This window comes from Sceloporus undulatus, chromosome 6, assembly GCF_019175285.1.
Source record: "Sceloporus undulatus isolate JIND9_A2432 ecotype Alabama chromosome 6, SceUnd_v1.1, whole genome shotgun sequence".
NCBI classification, from domain to species: Eukaryota; Metazoa; Chordata; class Lepidosauria; order Squamata; family Phrynosomatidae; genus Sceloporus; species Sceloporus undulatus.
The window spans coordinates 106,359,947-106,378,654 of record NC_056527.1 but is presented as its reverse complement, the minus strand read 5'-3'; the positions used below and the strand labels follow the sequence as shown (position 1 = coordinate 106,378,654).

At 42.8% G+C, this 18,708-nt stretch overlaps 1 protein-coding gene across 2 annotated transcripts; it reads right to left on the bottom strand.

The window, feature by feature from the left end:
* Positions 1-561: 561 nt before the first annotated feature.
* EMP3 (epithelial membrane protein 3) lies at positions 562-18,421 on the bottom strand. 2 transcript variants are annotated; one of them, XM_042476453.1, is made up of 5 exons: positions 17,955-18,421; positions 10,731-10,816; positions 3,859-3,961; positions 3,596-3,736; positions 562-2,488 (listed from the first exon to the last, which is right to left on the bottom strand). In XM_042476453.1, exons 2-5 carry the CDS (start codon positions 10,806-10,808, stop codon positions 2,319-2,321), a joined length of 492 nt encoding a protein of 163 aa, XP_042332387.1. In that variant the 5' UTR covers positions 10,809-10,816; positions 17,955-18,421; the 3' UTR covers positions 562-2,318. The 2 variants fall into 2 exon arrangements, with proteins under 2 accessions (XP_042332387.1, XP_042332386.1); XM_042476452.1 differs by having other exon boundaries at positions 10,731-10,819; positions 17,955-18,420.
* Between the last annotated feature and the right edge of the window lie 287 nt (positions 18,422-18,708).

Here is an 18,708-nt window from a genome sequence, read left to right as displayed (position 1 = left end):
TGGGTGACTTTTGGCCTTCCAGATGGTGTTGGATTGCAACTCCCATCATGCCACACCACTGGCCATGTTCAACAGTCATCTGGAGGGTCCCAAGTTGCCTACACTACTATACATCTTTGCATATCTCCTTTCTGAAGGAGAACTGTGGTTGGGGTAAAGGACCTTCATGAATGTGGAAAAAGCATAAATAAAAACCACTACATAAGACAACACCTCTAGGAATCTCCAGCTCCTGCACTGCAACTTTATGGTCAACATCTGTCAAACATTGATCATAGAGTCATGCTGGAGGACCTACAAATGCCTAGAGAAGTGTTTTCTCTAGGACCTTCTAGGTTTTCCAGCACAACTCTATGGCCAACTTCTGGCACAGTTGCGCTGGAGGACCTGGAGATTCCTAGAGGACACATTTATCAAAACCGCAAATAATCAAATCTGCAAAAGTCAAAGCCGCAAATGTGGAGGGTCAACTGTACATTACTTGAAGGAAAAGCATATATAAAACACTGCCATTCCAAGTATGAAGAAAGAAAAAAAGAAAGAAAGAATGAAAGACATGGCTCTCTTGAATTATTATGACTTTTATTCTTAAAATGCATATAAAATATAAAAAGGCCATGAAAGGGAACTATAGGGAAGTCAGGACTTACAATACTGGTTTCGGTTACAGACATGTCATGGAAGGAACCCGTTTCGATACTAGGAAGCAAACTGCCCGCTTAAGGCAACCGGAAGAGCAAAATCAAATGTTAATTACACTTGTGCGTGTAATTACTAGGCCAGCTTGCCCAACTTGGTGCCCTCTAGTTGTATCAGATTACAACTGAACCCATGGTAGAAGATGATGGGAGTTGTACTCCAACATGTATGGAAGCCACTATATATTGGGGACGTCTGTAGGAAGAGGCAGGCAGGATCTCCCCAGCTTTAGAAGTGGAATGGAAATGAGGAGGTTCATTTACCCATCCTGTGCCATCTTTTTACAAATGTATTGCCTGCACCAGCTCATCCTTGGAGGGAAAGAGTAGGGAGACACCTTTAAAACAGTTGCTAGCTTGAATGCAAAGTGGAAATGGAGTAGTGACGTTTGTTGCCTCTGTCTATGATTTAAAGGAAACAAAACACACATAGGCAGAATATCATCATTCTCAGGGCTATTTCACACATTACACAGAAGCAAACTTGGTTTTGACACTAAAGAGCCAGTGAATAGGGAGTTACAGCAAACTGTGGCTCCCTCATGAGGCAAAATGTATACACATTGTTCTCTCCTTACATTTTTAGGTTGCTCTTGCTGAACTGAACCCTACTTCTATTAACATGTAAGATATCTAAACTGACGCTTTTGTTTTTAAAGCGCTTGTAATGTCATATGTAAAACACCCTTACGTTACCGGCTTCAAATTTAGAGAATGAAACGCAATTTTATGAATAATTTCTGTAGCCCAATTTGACATGTATTAACTTCACAAAGTATGGTTCTCCAAATATAACATTTCAACAGTGAAGAAACAAGATAGGTACTTCAAATTTTCAGTTTATGAAAAACTTCGCTGCACACACAGCATTCCCATTTCTCCTCCTTTTCTTCTCCAAAACTTTAAAACATTTCAGGGCTTTATATGGAAATATATTGGTTTCCTACATCACAGGCCACCTGATGTTTTAGCATCCAAGTAATATATAATAAAAAAATATGACATCCCTCTGGTTTTTTTTTTTTTAATCTGGGAAACATTTTCACATTTCAGTTTTGAAAACAAATACTTCAGGAATAAATCATTCAGCCTACACATTTTTTTTTTAAAAAAAATAGATGTTAAAAGTAAAGTTGGTTCCTGGCAACAAAATATTGTTGGCCACACTGCAGAATATTAGGTTATAAACAAAAATTGAAAATTTGGAAAAGCAAAAGTTGGTTCTCTAGTCTCATTTACATATTTTTTTTTTAAAAAAGGAATAAAGCAGCCATTTCTAGCTGGAGAACAATAGAGATATGTTCCCTGATTACCGTGGCACTTCATTCTGCCAGCAAACAATTCACATACGTAGTGCATGCTAATATCTTAGAGACCAGGGAAATGCCCAGTGAAAGACGGCACACCTTCAACTTGCTTTATCATGTGAAGTACATGATAACATGCAAAACAGAGGTGATGCGCTCACAATGCAATAACCCCAGTGGATCAAGCCACGCATTGTGTAGGATTTTGTGCCATGAATGCCTTCGGAAACAGCAAAAGAGTTAATACGTAACTAAATTCAGAGGAGAGCGGGGTCCTTTTTCAGGGCAACTGGAGAGATCTCCCAGTTGAGGGTCACTCCTTTTTTCGAAGGTGGATGTAAATGATTCCACTGATAAGAGCCAAGGGGCAGGAGAGCCATGCCAGCACAAAACAGTAGCCAAAGGAGCCACCTGGCATTCGTCCATGCTGGAACTCATCCACGTGAATAGTATAGATCAATGCAGCTGTGAACACGGAGAAAGCTGGGGAAAAATGCATCTGAAAATTAGCAGTGTATCCTTGGTTCCATCTTTCTGTAGAGTAGTGTCCATTAGCAATAATACATGACAATTTGCTGAGGGAGGCAAGTCTCACCAGTGCTTGCACCAAGGTGTATAGGTACATCCCCCCCAGAGTACTAATATAATAGGTTGACTGGTGCTATTGAGTGTAAGGTAGATCTACTTGCTCATCCTTTGAAACATAATCCACTATGCCCCTTCTCCTCATGCCAGACCTCCCTCTTTCCCCAGGAAACTTCTCATTTTTTGATTCAATGAAACCCACTGGGTGACTTTGAGCAAATCACATGCTCTCAGCCTCAGAGGAAAGCAATGGTGAACCTCCTCTGAATAAATCTTGCCAAGAAAACCTCATGATAGGGGCACCTTAGGGTTGCCATAAGTCAGAAAATGACTTGAAGCCACACAAAAACATTACATTTATCAGTTACATTTATATGCCATCCCACCCCACCCCCCAAAAAAGAGGTCTATATGATTCTTCTATGCTCCATTTATCCTTGTTGCAACCCTATGAGGTAGGTCAGGGTGAGGTATATAGGATTAGCTCAAGGTCCATACCCTCCACTATTTCACAGATGAAAACCAGGAGATGTGTGGCCAAGCAATATCTGCTGGGGCATTTTAAAAGGAACTGAAAAGTGGGATGACAGAGGATTTAATCATGATCATCCCTGCAAAATCAGGACATTTTGGAGTGGGGTGTGTGAAGGATATCCCAGTATATTTCATGGCTCAGCAAGGAGTTGAATTTAGATCTTTCAAATCTCTGTCCAACATTTTAACCACTGCACAACAATATACAGTGGGCCCTTGATATCTGCTGGTTCTAGGACTCCCCATGGATAACAAAATCCGTTTATGCTCAAGTCCCATTAAATACAATGGCACTGTAAAATGGTGCCCTTAATATAAAATGGAAAAATCAAGGTGCACTTTTTGGAATTTATCTGTTTTCTGAATATTTTCAAGATGTGGATGCTTGAATCCGTGGATCAAGAATCCATGGATACGGAGGGCCAACTGTATACTGCAACTTAACAGAAAACCACCAAAACAGCCCCTCACCAGTAAGTAGCTGGAAGATTCCAGTGGCATAAAATAGGCTTCCTCGCTTCATGGTGTAGAGCTGGCACATGAAGAGAATGAAGGCAAAACTGGAGAAGAGAAGACTTAAAACCATGAAGGCCTGGACTGCTTGAAGCCATGCTGGGTGGAAGGATTAAGGAAAAAAAAATTAGTCGGGAAGGAACTGTGCAAACGTAGGGAATAAGTATTAATACAATCATTGTCCTTCTCAGAAGACACATGGTAGCATCTTAGATACTCACCACTTTCAGACACTGTGTGACAAACCCAACCTTCTGTGTGGTTTCGCTGCCAGCAATCATACCAGATGTTAACTGTTTCCTTATCAGGCAGCACCCACCATGACTGAAGGAGAGGGAGAATGAGAAGAATGAGAGTTACAAGAGATTTTGTATTCCAAATTCCACAAAATGACAGAACCGTATGTTGGTTTGCCTATCTGGGAGGAACTGCAGCAGCAAGTAAGAACTGTTTTCACAGTAGAACACTGTCTCCCCATCCCCTTTGTAGGACACAAAATAGACAACTTTTTTATATATACTGTATTATAAATTTTTATTATATAATTTTTTAAAAATTTCATATCCTGCCTTTTAATGAATTAAAATGTTTTTCACTCTATAGCTTATTTTACTGTTTTAAAATAACACACACACACATATACACACACACAAATATATAGCTTATTTTTGGTATGTATTTAATCTGTTCTGCTTTTAATTATTTGTAAGTTTTCTTGAGTCCTAGTACTAGGGAAAGGATGGGGGGTATAAATAAATAAAATAACTGTTCGTATAGGTTGCCATGGTACAGAAAGGTTAGTGACTATGCAGTTTTCCAGATATTACAAGACTGCAGCTGCCATCATCCCTAGCCAGCATACAGAATTGTGAGGAAAGCTAGGAACTGGAGTTCATTAACATCTGGAGGGATGCTTTATGGTATAATCTTATATTTGTATACTAAAAAGTAAGACCCATTACATCTCCAAGATTTACTTCTAAGAGAGTGAGTGTAAAACTGCAGCCTCTGTGGACAGGTCTAACCTAAGGTGCATCTACACTGAAGAAATAGTGCAGTTTGACACCACTTTAAGTGCTATAGCTCCATCCTATGGAATCCTGGCATAATGTCTTTATAGCCTTCTTCCAAAGAGGGATGGTGCCCCACAAAATTACAAATCCTAGGATTCTGTAGGATGGAGCCATCGCAGTTAAAACAGTGTCAACTTGCATTACTTCTCCAGTGTAGATCAGTGGTTCCCATACTTTGGTCCTCCTGATGTTTTGGACTGCCATCTCCCAGAATTCCTGACTTGACCAAGCTTACTAGGGCTTCGGGGAACTAAAGTCAAAACACCCGGAGAACCAAGGTTTGGGAAACACTGGTGTAGATGCACCCCAATGGTTTACAGACAATTCAAAAGACTAATGGTTTATAGTGGTTTGCATGCTAACCTGAAAGCAACAGACAGCATAGCCCTATTCAAGTGTTATAAATATTATTCAGGTGTTATAAATCCAGCCAGGGACTGAGCATATTAGGCCTGCATCTCCTCCTTCATTTTTCTCCTCATATGAAACCCAGAGTTTTGGTGAGGAAAGCCTCCATTTTCAGAGAGGATTCTCTCCTCACAAAAATAACTTTTCACATGGGGAAAGCAGCAATGAAAGGGGTAAGGTTAGTCCACTCCCTTCCCTGCTTGCTTAATTCCACTGCATTGATGATACTTGAATATAGCTTATAGCATGGGAACGTTCCTTTCTTTAAGGCCTTTTCCGCTATAGCATGGTTGCAAACCTGGATTTGAGACTGAGCATACACTCTGACACAAAAATACAGTTCTCTGTTTCATGCATCTGTGTGATTCTAACATGGGGTTGTCTCATTGTGGCAGTATTGCACATTTTAGGTCTCCACCAATTAATAATTCAATTTGGCACTCGGGACACACTATCATGTTCCAGCCTTGGCTAAAAGCAACCTTGTAAGGTCAGCCAGCATTATTATCCATCTGTTGTAGTTGGAGGCTGAACATTAAGGGAGAAAGAAAACTTAAGTTCACCTTAATGAGTTCATGGCTGGGGTGAGATAAGAAGGACAGACTTCCAGCTATGAAACTCAGTTTTTTAGCTATTGTGCTACAGCAGCACACAATGCAGGGGTTGTGTTGCTTTTAAACTGTCTGAATTCAGACCCCTCATTGATTTTGGCAAGGTGACTGCCTCTTTTAGAGAGGGTTATAGACAGATCCCTAGCAGGGCTCCTAACATAGACCTACAGGAAAGTGTTTCCTACTTCAAGGGAAGGATAGAAAAGCTAAAAGTTTAAATGTACTATGAAATCATACAATCACAAGAGTTGGAAGAGGTCCTTTGGGTCCTCAGATCGACCCTCTGTTCAATGCAGGGCCTCCAGCTAAAGCATCCCCAGCAGATAGCTCTCCAGCCTCTTTTTAAAGACATTTACAGGGGGAGACCTCACCACCTCTCTAGCTTATTGGGTCCATTGCTGAACTACTCTCATTGTCAAGACATTCCTTCTAATGTTCAGTTGAAATCTACCCTCTGGTAACTGGATCTATTAAACCTAATTCTACCCTCTGAGCCAGCAGAGAACAGGCCTGCACCCTCTTCTTTGCATCAGTCCTTAAGGTATTTAAATTTGGTCTCATTCCTGTTTGACAAGCAACTTGTCTTCTACTTTCTGTGCTACTTTTGAAATCTGACTTCTTTGCACCCTAAAAAACACAAGGAAAGGAACTGATTAAATGCAACTGTTACTTGTAACTGCAACTGGTTACTTCCTAGCTCTGAATGGAACTACACACTTACATTGGCAAACATGTATTTCCCAGGAAGCAGAAATACAGAACTGGGGTCCTTTTATGTAACAGAATGATAGCACTTTGATTCCAGTTTAATTGCCACGGTTATATCCTATGGAAGTCTGGGATTTTAGGGAGAAGCATTTCGAATTCTTGGCCAGAGAACTGTAGTGCCTCATCAAACTAAAAATCCCAGGATTCCATAAGATATAACCATGGCAGTTAAACTGGAATCAAAGTGCTAAAACTAGGTAGTGTGAAAAGGATTTTGGAGATAAAAATCAGTTCAGTGGAAGGGAAAAAAACATGCTCTCCAACATATGACAGATAAAAACCTGGACACATGTGGCCAAGCAATATCAGAGTGTGATCAAGATGGCAAAGGATATTAATGCTTTTTAATATGCTTTTGCCTGAACCTGCAGGGAAGGGCAAGACTCTGCTCCCTCCTGTCTTCTCCCCCTGCTGTTTTAATTGACTGCAAACTATTTTAGCACTTTAAGCACAGTTTGCATCTACTGAAGTAAGCTGAGGAAAAAGAGGGAAAGTGGGAGGAAAGAGAAGGTGGGACACTAAAAGCAGCTGATAAAGTAGGATGACAGAAGATTAGTCAGGATTGTCCCTGCCAAACTAGGGCAGATAGAAGGTATAAGAAGCATTTTAACCCTTTCCCTGTTTATTGATTCCACACATAGATATAATTTCTTCCATGTAAGCTCTTTTTCTCTAATTTGCATAGGGGAAAAATATGCATGGATGGGACAGACAAGGAAAAGGATCCCAGGGGAGAGTTGACAGGTGGAGAAAAGTATGAAGCTCCTTGGCTTACAAATCCTTCTTTGCAAATCCCCTGGCCTTAGACTATCTTTAGGAAGTAACCGTGAAAACAGTGACCCAATATTTGCCCCATAATGTGATGCTCCTGCTTCAAATGGAGCCTAAAACATTGAGAAATGTGCATGCACAGGGTTCCACTGTTAGTTGCTGCTTCCAGGAAGGGAGGGCAGGAGGGATCCAAAAAGATGACATCAAGTCTGAATTATTAAATGAATTAAAAATAATAATACATGTAAATTGTCTATGCCAAGCAGAAGCCAAATTCATGCCTGCAGTACAACCCATAACTTATGTTAATAGCCATGCTGTTCCATTCTGAACAAGCTGTCAACTCTCAGGAAATACTTGTCAGGACTTAATGAAGACAAGGAAGTACACACAGACACAGTTGCGGAATAAATTGCACATCTACCCCCAACACTGGCTCAGGATGGAGCCTTTGGCACAGCTATCAGTTAAAAAGAAAGAAAAGAAACAAAACAATAAAAACCCATGTATCTTAAGTTTGGATGGGAAGAGTCAAAAAGATGCCAAATAGATTTGCCAGATTAAGACTTGCAAGAATCGAATTATGACTGAAATGTTGCACAGAAAGTTTTCCTGCTTCCTTCCTTCTTGCTGTTGTTGCTGCTCATCATAGAACAGTTGGAAGGGATCACAAGGGTCATCTAGTCTCAGGCCCTACCATGCAGATTTACACAACTAGTGGTGATTGTGTGTCTTCAAATGGTTTCCGACTTATGGTGACCCTAAGCCTGACCGTATTGTGGGGATTTCTTGGCAAGATTTTTTCAGAGAAGATTTGCTATTGCCTTCCCTTGAGGCTGGGAGATGTGACTTGCCCAACATCACCCAGTGAGTTTCATGGCCGAGCCAGGATTCGAACCCTAGTCTCCAGAGTCCTAGAGTCCAACACGCCAACTCAGCAATCAAACTCTAGCCCAACAATCAAACTCTTAAAAGATCCCCTTCCAACCTATGTTTGAAGACCTTCAAAGAGGGAGAGTCCACCCCCCCCACATCCACCGAAACAGTCTATTCCACCATTAAACAGTTTATACAGTAAAGTGGTTCTTCCTAATGTTTAGGTGGGATTCCTTTTCTTGCCTCCATTCATGTGCTAGGCTGCATCTGTACTGCAGGAATAATGCAATTTGACACCACCTTAACTGTCATGGCTCCATCCTGTGGAATCTGGGGATTTGAAGTTTGTTGTGGCATCCGAGCTCTCCGACTGAGAAGGCTAAAGATTTCACAAAATGACAAATCCCAGAATTCCATAGCACTGAGCCATAGCAGTTAAAACGGTGTCGAACTGCATTGTTTCTGCAGTGCCGGTGCAGCCCCCGTTTCTGGAGCAGCAGAAAATAAGCTTGCTCCATCTTCTATATGATGTCCCTTCAAATATTTGAAGATGATTATCATCCTGGGATCAGTATGCAGCAGGAGGAAACTAAAAATATATATATATCCTTAGATCAGAAGAAAAGAAAAGAGGCAAACCTCAAAAGGTGCTGAGGAAAAAGAGTGTCTCCTCTTTCTTGCCTCACACATTTCTAGGTATTTCTACAGAAGAAGCAATAGTGATTTCTTGTCTCCTGAATAAAGAGTTTCTATCTTATGGGAGAGCTCTCTCAAAGGATAAACTTTATATCCCCAAAGATAATGGAACTCCTTATTGGAGATGCAAACAACTGCCGTCTCTTAAGAGAGATTATGATACGTTTGAAATGGATTAGGCAAGAAGGTCTTTAAACAAAGCATCTTTCAAGAGTGCTGTAGGTATATAATCCTGCATGGTAGGCCTTGCTCTAGATGGTAAGATTTGTTGGAGAGCTTGCTTGTATGTATATATATAGTATTTGTATTTGCTTATATATAAAATACTGGACTCTGGCATGTGGAATGAGGAGCAACTTTCTGGAGGCCTGGCTCTGTCCCTAGAAAGAGTGAGTCAGACACACCAAACAACAGATTTTAGGTGTGTCATAAAAAGACAGCAAGGAGTTATTTATCACCATTATATCTGTGCTACTAGGAAAGAAGAGAGACAATCATGATATTTTCTGCTGCAGGTGCCAAAATAATTTGTAGTTTCTGTCTTGACTTCATGGGGAGGGAACCATTTTCTGCCTTTCCTCAGGCTACAAAAAGCATTGGGGCCACCCTAGTTATCTTAAGCAGGAAGGTCCCGCGTCTGCATTTTCAAGGTTAGGGCAAGGGAGTCTGTTCTCCAGACCATGTGCAAATGCCAGAACTGACCAAAACCCTTACAGATGTATTTATTCTGTAATAAATTTGGCATCGCCTGGCAGTAAAAGCATTGTGAAAGATCCCTGTAGACAGATAGGCTGTGGATCCTTGGTCTTTCTCAAAAGAGCACAAGATAATGCTACAATAAAAAGGGTATGTCATACATAGACAGATTGGCTGCTTATTTTTATATACCAACTGAAATGGTAAACTAGATTACAGTATCTACCATCCTTTGATTACAATTTGCTAAGGCCACCAGTCCAGGAAGCCAAATAAAGTAGGGGTGGTTTTGTTGTGTTTTGTTTTGGAGGGGGAGGAATTAACTCCAAAGACATCAACCCAGCCTTTCTCTGATACAGCTTTGGCTATACCTTCCCTTAGCGCCAGACAGCTGGGGCTGGGGATAAGAGTCATTGTCATCTAAAACAGCAGGATGTTACTATATGGAGAAGAATAGTAATTTGCTGATGTTACCCATTGCAATGTTTGAAAAATTCCATGTTATGTTATTCACTGTCTTGGGGGAGGACTCAGGGGCTGTACACACAGTCCCTAAGAGGCAGCACGATGATGCCCCTTTCCTAGATAGATTGGGGCTGCAGCAACCGCATGCCATGGCCCTGATCTGGCCTTTCCAGGGTACAAAAGGAGCTGCAAAAGCGGCTCCCTTTAATGCTCCGGAAAGGGCGCAATAACTGTGGCGCCGTGGCTTGAAGGTGCTTGTTTGGCCATAAATGGACGCAGCATCGTATGGATGCAGCGCCAGAGGAGCACCATGACACCGTGTGCCATGTAGAGTGGCGTGCAGCGTCACGGTGTCCTGGGGGGCGGAGTTGGGGCATGCCTCATGTGGACACAATGCCTGACTCTGCCCCCAGCCCGGCCTTAATGGCTGGATTGAACAGCCCTCAGTGTTGGAAAATAATGGCTTACAACTTGAAAAATGCCACTCAAAATTGCTCCTCCAATGCCCTACAAATAACTAAAAAACGTTGCTTGTTGCACTAAAGAACAGACAGACAGATAGATGTTTCCATTTATGGTATTAACTTTGGATGTAATATAGTTATGCTTTCATCCTCTCCCTCCACATAACTACTTATAATATTAATTCCTAGCTCTAGGCTAAAATGCAAAATCTAAGATGCAACTAAGATGCAAAACTGGAAAAGCTGGAGCATGTGTCTTTCTCACCTTGTCCAATGTGGCTACAAAGAGTAAGATGAGAATCAGGACATGGAGGGCTGTGACTGCAAAGAGGAGAAAGCCCATCCTGGTACCTGCTGGTGAAAACAACAACAGCAACGTTAAACTCTTAAAGAAAGATGGGTTGTTTTTTTTCCACAATCTTAGGGCTATGGGTGACGAAAACCTGATCAACCTGATGAAACTTTTTACAAGGTTGCCAAACCCCCACCTTCATCCAGAATTTCCCCCCCAATTTCAGTCTAAGCAACTAGGCACCAGTGCTCTCCCCCGCCGAATCCAGAACCCTAGGTTCCCACCTGGTTCTAAGTACATAGTAAATCTAACTCTCTGAGGATCCTATCTGTTAAAAGTTCTTTTTCTTCCACAGCTCACAATTGCATTTAGAGAACCCTGGAGTCCTGAGTCCTACTGTTTAACTCAGTAGTTTCTGCTTCCCTCCCAGAGGACTCCCACATCTTCAATCTCAGGTTCCTATCAAACATCAGCTACTACCCAGACCTCACTGGGTTTGTTCCAAGCTGTCTGGATCCCCTCTGCTGTAGGTAATGTATCTCTGGAAAACACACAGAAGAGAAGCTAGGATGTGGACTCATCTACTCGGCTCACATTCCTGTGGCTTTAGGCCTTGCCTAATATGATCCAGATGTTATAAAGTCACGTGAGCAATGGGCAAGCCAGGGGTGGAGGTAGCAACAGCCTTTCTGTGTTGTTCCCACCCCTCTTCAACCCCATTGAGGGGGCCCTGAAATGGCTTGTTACAAAAGGAGGAATCATAGTAGTATATGAGAAACTAGAGAACAGAGAAAAATGCACAAGAAAGTTGCAGCCTAGGAATCTGAGAGGGGTGTGTGTGTGTGTGTATTACAAATGCTCAATTTACTCTTTTTCCAAGTGGTAATTTTGTACATTTTCTTTTAAAGCACAGAGGTGGTGCAGGGCAGAAGGTTCCCATTTGGGTGGCATGTGGCTGTACAGTAGCAAAAGAAATAATTGTATGTGGGTACTCATTGGGGGCCTTAAGATATTTCCATAGCAAATTAAATTTTGCCACCACGTATATACACTTCAAAAGGAGCCATCGTCAATTCTTGCTCTCCAACAAGAGTACCTGCATGACATGTGTACTTTCAAACACACATTTGTTGCCTTCACATTTTTCAGCTTGCAATGTACACTTTAAACAAATAATATTAGAAAAAGTGGAGATTTATGAAACAGTCCAGTGTTTTTAGATGAGCCCTGGCACTGAAATTAGGTACTTGGGTTGAATTCTGGCTCAAATTAAACATTGTCTAGAAAAAACATTGACACAAATTCAACTGCTAGTCTGAACTAGAGTTGACACACTGAATCAATGGGATTCATAGAAGTGTTGATTTACTATTTAACAACTGAATGAAAGGATTTACTCAAACTGGGAAAATAATTGGATTTAGGCAATTAAATCCTTCACCCTCTACCAAAAGCTCCATCTCAGAAGCATCACAAATCTTGGCTTCTAGATGGTGCTAAATCAAACCATTAAATCCCATTTCAAAGCCTCCAACATTTTACAGGTGAAACCTGGGGCATGTTTGGCCAAGCAGTATCAAAGTATAGCCAAGATGGTTTAAGTTATTAATGAGGAAGAACATACAAGCAATGAGAAGCTGAGGTAGTTTGCTTTTGCCTTAGGCTGCATCTGCAGTGCAGAAATAATCCAGTTTGACACCACATTTAACTGCCATATAGCTCAATGCTATGGAATCTTGAGATTTGTAGTTCGTTGTGGCACCCGAGCTCTCTGACGGAGAAGGCCAAATGTCTCACAAAACTACAATGCCCAGAATTCCATAGCACTGAGTGATAGCACAGTTAAAGTGGTGTCAAAACGGATTATTTCTGCAGTGCGGATGCAACCTGAGTCTATTGGGAAGGACAAAACTTTGCCCCCTCCTCTCCTCTCTCTCTCTCCTGCTGAATTAATTGAGTGAAAACTATTTTTGCACTTTGAACTCAGTTTGTATCAACTGAAGTAATCTGAAGGGGAAAGTAGAAGGAATAATGAAAAAGTGGGACGTTTTAAAACCACCTGAAAAAGTGGGATAGCAGAGGATTAATTGGGACTATCATTTCCAAATTGGGACAGTTGGAAGGTATGCATTTCTCTCCCAGTGAATCCCTTAGTCCTCAGATCTATTACCATCATATAATCTATTTACACAGACTTGTCCTCTCAAACTCAAGGCCTGTGCTAGCACTGAAAAATAAGGAATCCTGTATCCTTTTTTACTTGTACATGCAAAAAATAAAGGAGGGGAAGTGAAAGAAAAAGAAGCTTTTCATTTTATGAAAGTACTGTAATAATATGGAGAAGAAAAACTAGCAAGATGGGCCAACAGGATACTAAACTAAAGGACAGCTGAAGGATACATCAAGGTTGCTTTTGGGGATTTTATCATCCACCACGTGGTTGTTTCGTTTCTTTCTGCTTCCTTTTCAGTGCAGCAAAGTGATGCTTGTGTGTGTGTGTGGTGTGTGCATTTGTGTGCATGCACATTTCCTTAATATGTAAACTGAGGATAAAATAGATGGGCCCCTCCAGATGTTTTTGCAACACCCTTCACTCCTCATCATTGGCTATGCTGGCAAGGCCGAACGAAAGCTGCTATCCAACACAGGGTGACCAGATGTCATAACCGCAAAGGAGGACAAGGCACTGTAAAATGTAGGACATTACAAAATAAAAGCTAAAGGCACTAAGATAAATACAAATTCATGCTTCTTAGTCGTGCTCAAAAAGGAGGACATTTTGGAACTTCTCCCAGACAGTAAGTTGACATGTAGGACATGTCCTGGAAAAGGAGGACATCTGGTCACCCTGAACCAAAAACTGGGGACTCTCAACCCCCTCCTAGATTACTCCTTTTGTCTGACCTTCTTTTTCCAAATACTGTAGTTCTAGTGTGCTTACTGGTTGATATAAGGAACTTGTGCAAACAATGCCTTCCAGGCTGATAAGCTTTCATTTCTTGTGAAATTGCCCCAGGTCAATGAGATTTCAGGATGATACTGTATTGTCAATGAACAGACAGGCCTAAATACCCTTAAAAAGGCAACAGATCCCATCTGATCTTGGAAACTAAGCAGGGTCAGCTTGGATTAGTACTTGGATGGAAGACTGCCCAGGAATACCAAGTGCTGTAGGCTATATTTCAGGGGAAGGAACTGGCAAAACTACCCCTGAGTACTCCTTGCCTAAGAAAGCCCTATGAAATTCATAGGGTTGCTATAAGTCAGCAGGCAACTTGAAGGCACACACAGGGTCAGGATGCATTGGTAGGCAATGAAAGCTCAAAGAAAGGAAACGACTAGAATGGAGTAGCTAGATCAAACCACAGCTCATCAGAAAGTCTCTGTAAAAACAGCATTACTATAAGCTCAAAATAATGTTTCAAGATATAGCTGTGTTAGTCTGCAGAATCAGTATGTAGAAATCCTGTAGGACCTTTGAGACCAACTGAAAGAAAAAAGTTGGCAGCATGAGCTTTTGTAGACAAAAGTCTGAACACTCATGCTGCCAACTTCTTTCTTTCAGTTAGTCTCAAAGGTGCTACAGGAACTCTCTACATACAATAAAAGGTTTGTAAATGTATAATGAACTCGTAGAATGGTGGTGGGGAATCCCCGTAGAAGTCAAATTCAAAGCCTGCTTACTCAAAAGCTCCACTGAGTTTGATTACTTGTTCCAGAAAAGTTTGCCTCCGATTGCATTCTTACTGCACAGTCTTAAAATACTTATTCAACAGTTGAGTTGGAAGCAGATCCAGATGTTTACAAGTGGGGGGTGTGCAAACTGACATCTCCACCTTCTCCGCCCTTCCAGTTCCCCCTAAATGCTACAGCATTTATATTTTACTGTTCCCGTGCTATATTTAGAGGCTGCACAGAATGGAGCTCCTGCCCCGAACAACGCTCTCTAATTCATGCTTTTTGGAGGGGTGTGGATGGGTTGAATCATCCTTCCATCCCAGGGCAGCCCATCCAGTCTCTGAAGGCAGAGATGTCATGGGACTTTCCAAGATTGGGTTTGCTTGTAATGCAGGATTTGGGTGTGAGGGGTGATCCTGAAAATAAGGCAGAGGAATATTTGAAATTAAGCTCTACTCAAAGACAGTGGTTGTTTGTTGCTGTGTGCCTTCAAGTCATTTCCGACTTATGGTGACTCTATCATGGGGTTTTCTTGGCAAGTTTCTACAGAGAGGGTTTGCCATAGACATCCTCTGAGGCTGAGAGAGTGTGACTTGCCCAAAGTCACCCAGTGGATTTTCATGGCCAAGAGGGGATTTGAACCCTGCTCTCCAGTCCAATGCTCAAACCACTACACCACACGGACAGTATCTTTGCCCCATTTTTGGATATGAATGAATGAATCTTTATTTGTATACCGCTATTCCCATGATCACAGCGGTTTACAACAGTAATAAAAACAGACCGAAATTACAAAATCCAATAAAAAGAAATCCCCCCCACATTAAACAATACAGTACAGCAGTAAAAATATCCCCCCTTCCTTCCAACCTTCCCCCAAACACTTCAACACATGGCCAGAGCTTGACAAAGTTCCCTTTTCTGGACTACTTTCCTCAGAACCTTCCAGACAGCATTGATTTCCCCAGAATCCATACTGGCTAGGGGATTCTGGGAAATGTCATCCAGATAGGAACTTCACCACAATCTAGACATATGCCTAAATCTGAACCCAAATCTCTCAAGAATAGATCCATTAGATCAATCGATTTACCAAAGTTTTGATTCACCATTCAACAATTGGTTTAAGCGATTTTCGTCTAGCTGGGATGAACGACTGGATGTCGGCCTCCATTTTCAATGGGCCTTAGCTTTTGAAGCCATGCACATACAACTGAACTCTCAGCCTATCTTTCAATAAAGTACAAATTCTTATCCAAACACAGTCTCTTACAGCAGAATAAAGTACTGTATAAAGAAATCCTAAAGCACGTCTGAGACCAAAAAAACAAGACTTTTGGGGACTCTAGTCCACTTCATCCATCGCTGGAGTCCATAAAAGTTTATGCTAGACACTTATTTTTGCTGAAGCTAAAGTATTCTTTTATATCTTTTAATGCATATTATTAGATATTTGCCTTAAACCTGTTGTTAGAAATGCCATTTATTTCTACAAGCTCCTTTGCATTGAGTCCTGCTGGCCTCTCCTTCCTGCCACGTGTTGCCAGCAGTGGAGGAGAACGCAACATTTACCCAACAAGGGTTTTCACATTTTTTAAAATTGTAGGCTGATCCAGTAAGTCTGCTTTAAGCTTCCTGTGTGAAAACACCCTAAAAATATCTGCCCTGAGTTTAGTTATCTGAAGGAGCAGAAAAAGGAAAGCGAAGCTAGTGAAGTATGTCTGGTGCACATGCCCTCAAATCGCCTGTCGACTTATGGTGACCCCATTAATTTCAGATGGGCTTCTTAGGGAAGGAATACTCACAAGGTGTAGAGAGATCTTCTGGCGCCTTTGAGACTGAAAGGAAGAAGTTGGCAGCATGAGCTGCCATAGACTAAAGTCCACTTTCTCAGATGCATATACATCTGAGGAAGTAGACTTTAAGTCTATGAAAGCTCCTGCTGCCAACTTCTTTCTTTCAGTAAGTCTAAAAGGTGCTACAAGATCTCTCTACATACTGATTCTACAGAGTAACACAGCTATATCTTTGAATCCCGCTCAAGAGGTGGTTTTTCAGTTCCTTCCTCTGAAATATTGCCTAAAGCACCTGGTACTCCTTGGTGGTTTCTCATCCAAGGACTAACCAGGGCTGACCCTGCTTAGATTCCAAGATCAGTCAGAAATCAGGTGACAGAGGGGAAATGACAAAAGACCAAGGATGGGGGAAATGTACAGTATCTCCCTATAAGGCCTCACTCAGTTTCTCCACTGCAACCTTCCTGGACATTTGAAGATCTGAGCGGTATTTCTGGCCTCCTGATTTCCAACATGTCCCTCACTCTTCCAACTACAAGCCCATGTTTGTGTGCAAGAGGGGGAGATTTCTTTTCTTTTTTGCGACACCACTCCATGTCAACTTACTGGGTGACCTTGGGCAAGTCACACTCTCTCAGCCTCAGAGGACAGCCATGGCAATCTCCCCTTTGAAGAAACATACCTAGGAGACCCCATGATAGGTTGGCCTTATGGTTGCCATACATCGCACAACAACATCATGTGCCAGCTTGAAGAGGCCTAAAGAACTGAAGTCTCCATTTGGGCCATCACTGAGAGTGGATGGATTTTGGAAGGGGAAAGAGGTTTTGTGGGTCCCATTGAGGGAGCTTTCTTATAATGTGAGGAATGATGGAAGAGTATGCTTCTTCGATTAAAAAGGAAAATAAATGTTTCTGGTGCATTGTCACCACCATCGCCCTCAAAGGATAACCAAGCAGGGCCAAGGAGTGGCAAGGATGAAATGGAGGAGCCATCTACTGTCTAGTAGGGGCTGCGTTCACACTGTAGAAAAAATCCAGTGTGACACCACTTTGACTGCCATGCCTCAATTGGGGGGGGGGGGGGAATTCTGGGCATTGCAGTGAGCTGATGCCACTTTGACTGCCATGGCTCCATGCGAGGGAATTCTGGGCATTGCAGCTGGTTTGCTTTGCTCTGGTGCCACAATCCACTGCAATGCCCAGAATTCCCTCGCATGGAGCCATGGCAATCAAATTGGTGTCAATCCACTGCAAAGCTCTGGTGCCCCAACCCACTGCAATGTCCAGAATTCCCTCGCATGGAGCTATGGCAATCAAAGTGGTGTCACGTCGGATTCTTTCTGCAGTGTGGATCAACACTCCTGGAGGGAAATGGATGATGGTGTTGGGGGGGGGTTAAAGAGGGGGGTACTGCCAACCCATCCTCTGGAGGGCAGAGACTATGGAAAGAAAGGCTGGCCACTGCAGAGAGAGGGATGGTTTTGTGGCATCTCGGTGCCCCCCCTTCTGCCCAGTTCCAACAGCCTGATGCGTCAAAGCGATGCCCATCCCCCCAAAAAATGAAACCTCCTAACAGACCAGGCCCCCCCCCAAAAAAAACCCCAGGATCCTCACAATCTGCCCTCTGCGCCAAACCTCTCTCTCTTCCCCAAGGATCTCCCCCCCCCCCCCCCCCCCCCAAATTCGTCTTGTCCCCGCTATCCCCCTTGGAAGGTACCCACCTGGAAGGGCAGACGGAGACCGGTGTGTGGCACCCAGGGGAGGCTCTTGCCCTTCTTCTTGCTGCTGCTGAACTTTCCTCTTCTGACTCCTCACCCCTTTCCTCCTCCTCCTCCTCCTCTTCTCCTCCTTCTCTCTCTTCTCCTTCCCCCCGTTTAGTTCTTCCCCCTCTCAGCCCTGCTCTCCCTCTCCCCCCCCCCCCATCAGCCCTGCCCTGCCCTTGGCATCTGGCCCCGTGGGTGGGTCCAGGGAGCGCGTGGCTGGCATGGGGCCCCAAGGAACCGAGATTTGGGGGGGGGGGAGGAAGGGTGGGTCACCAGGGGAGAGGCCCGGCTCTCCTTGGGCACATGATCCTGGCACCCATCCACCACCACCCCCATCTCTCTGGGTGTTGTTGGGGTGTGTGTTTGTGTGGGGAGATGTGGAGTGTGTCTCCTGTTCTCTTCCTTCTTTTTCCCCTTCTCGTCCTCTTTTTTCTTTCTTCTCCTTCTCCTTCTTTCTTCTCTTCCTTCTCCTCTTTCTTCTTCTTTCGACTCCTTCTCTTTCCCCCCTCCTTTCTTCTCCTTCATTTTTCTTCTTGTCCTTGACCTCCTTCTTTCTCCTCCTCCTTCTCTTCTTTCTTCTTCTCCTCTTCCTCCTCCTTCTTTCTTCTCTTTCGTCTTTCTTCTTCTTTCTCCTCCTCCTTCCCTTCCTCCTCCTCCTTCGTCTTTCTTCTTCCTCTCCTTCTCTTACTTCTTCTCCTTCTCCTTCTTTTCC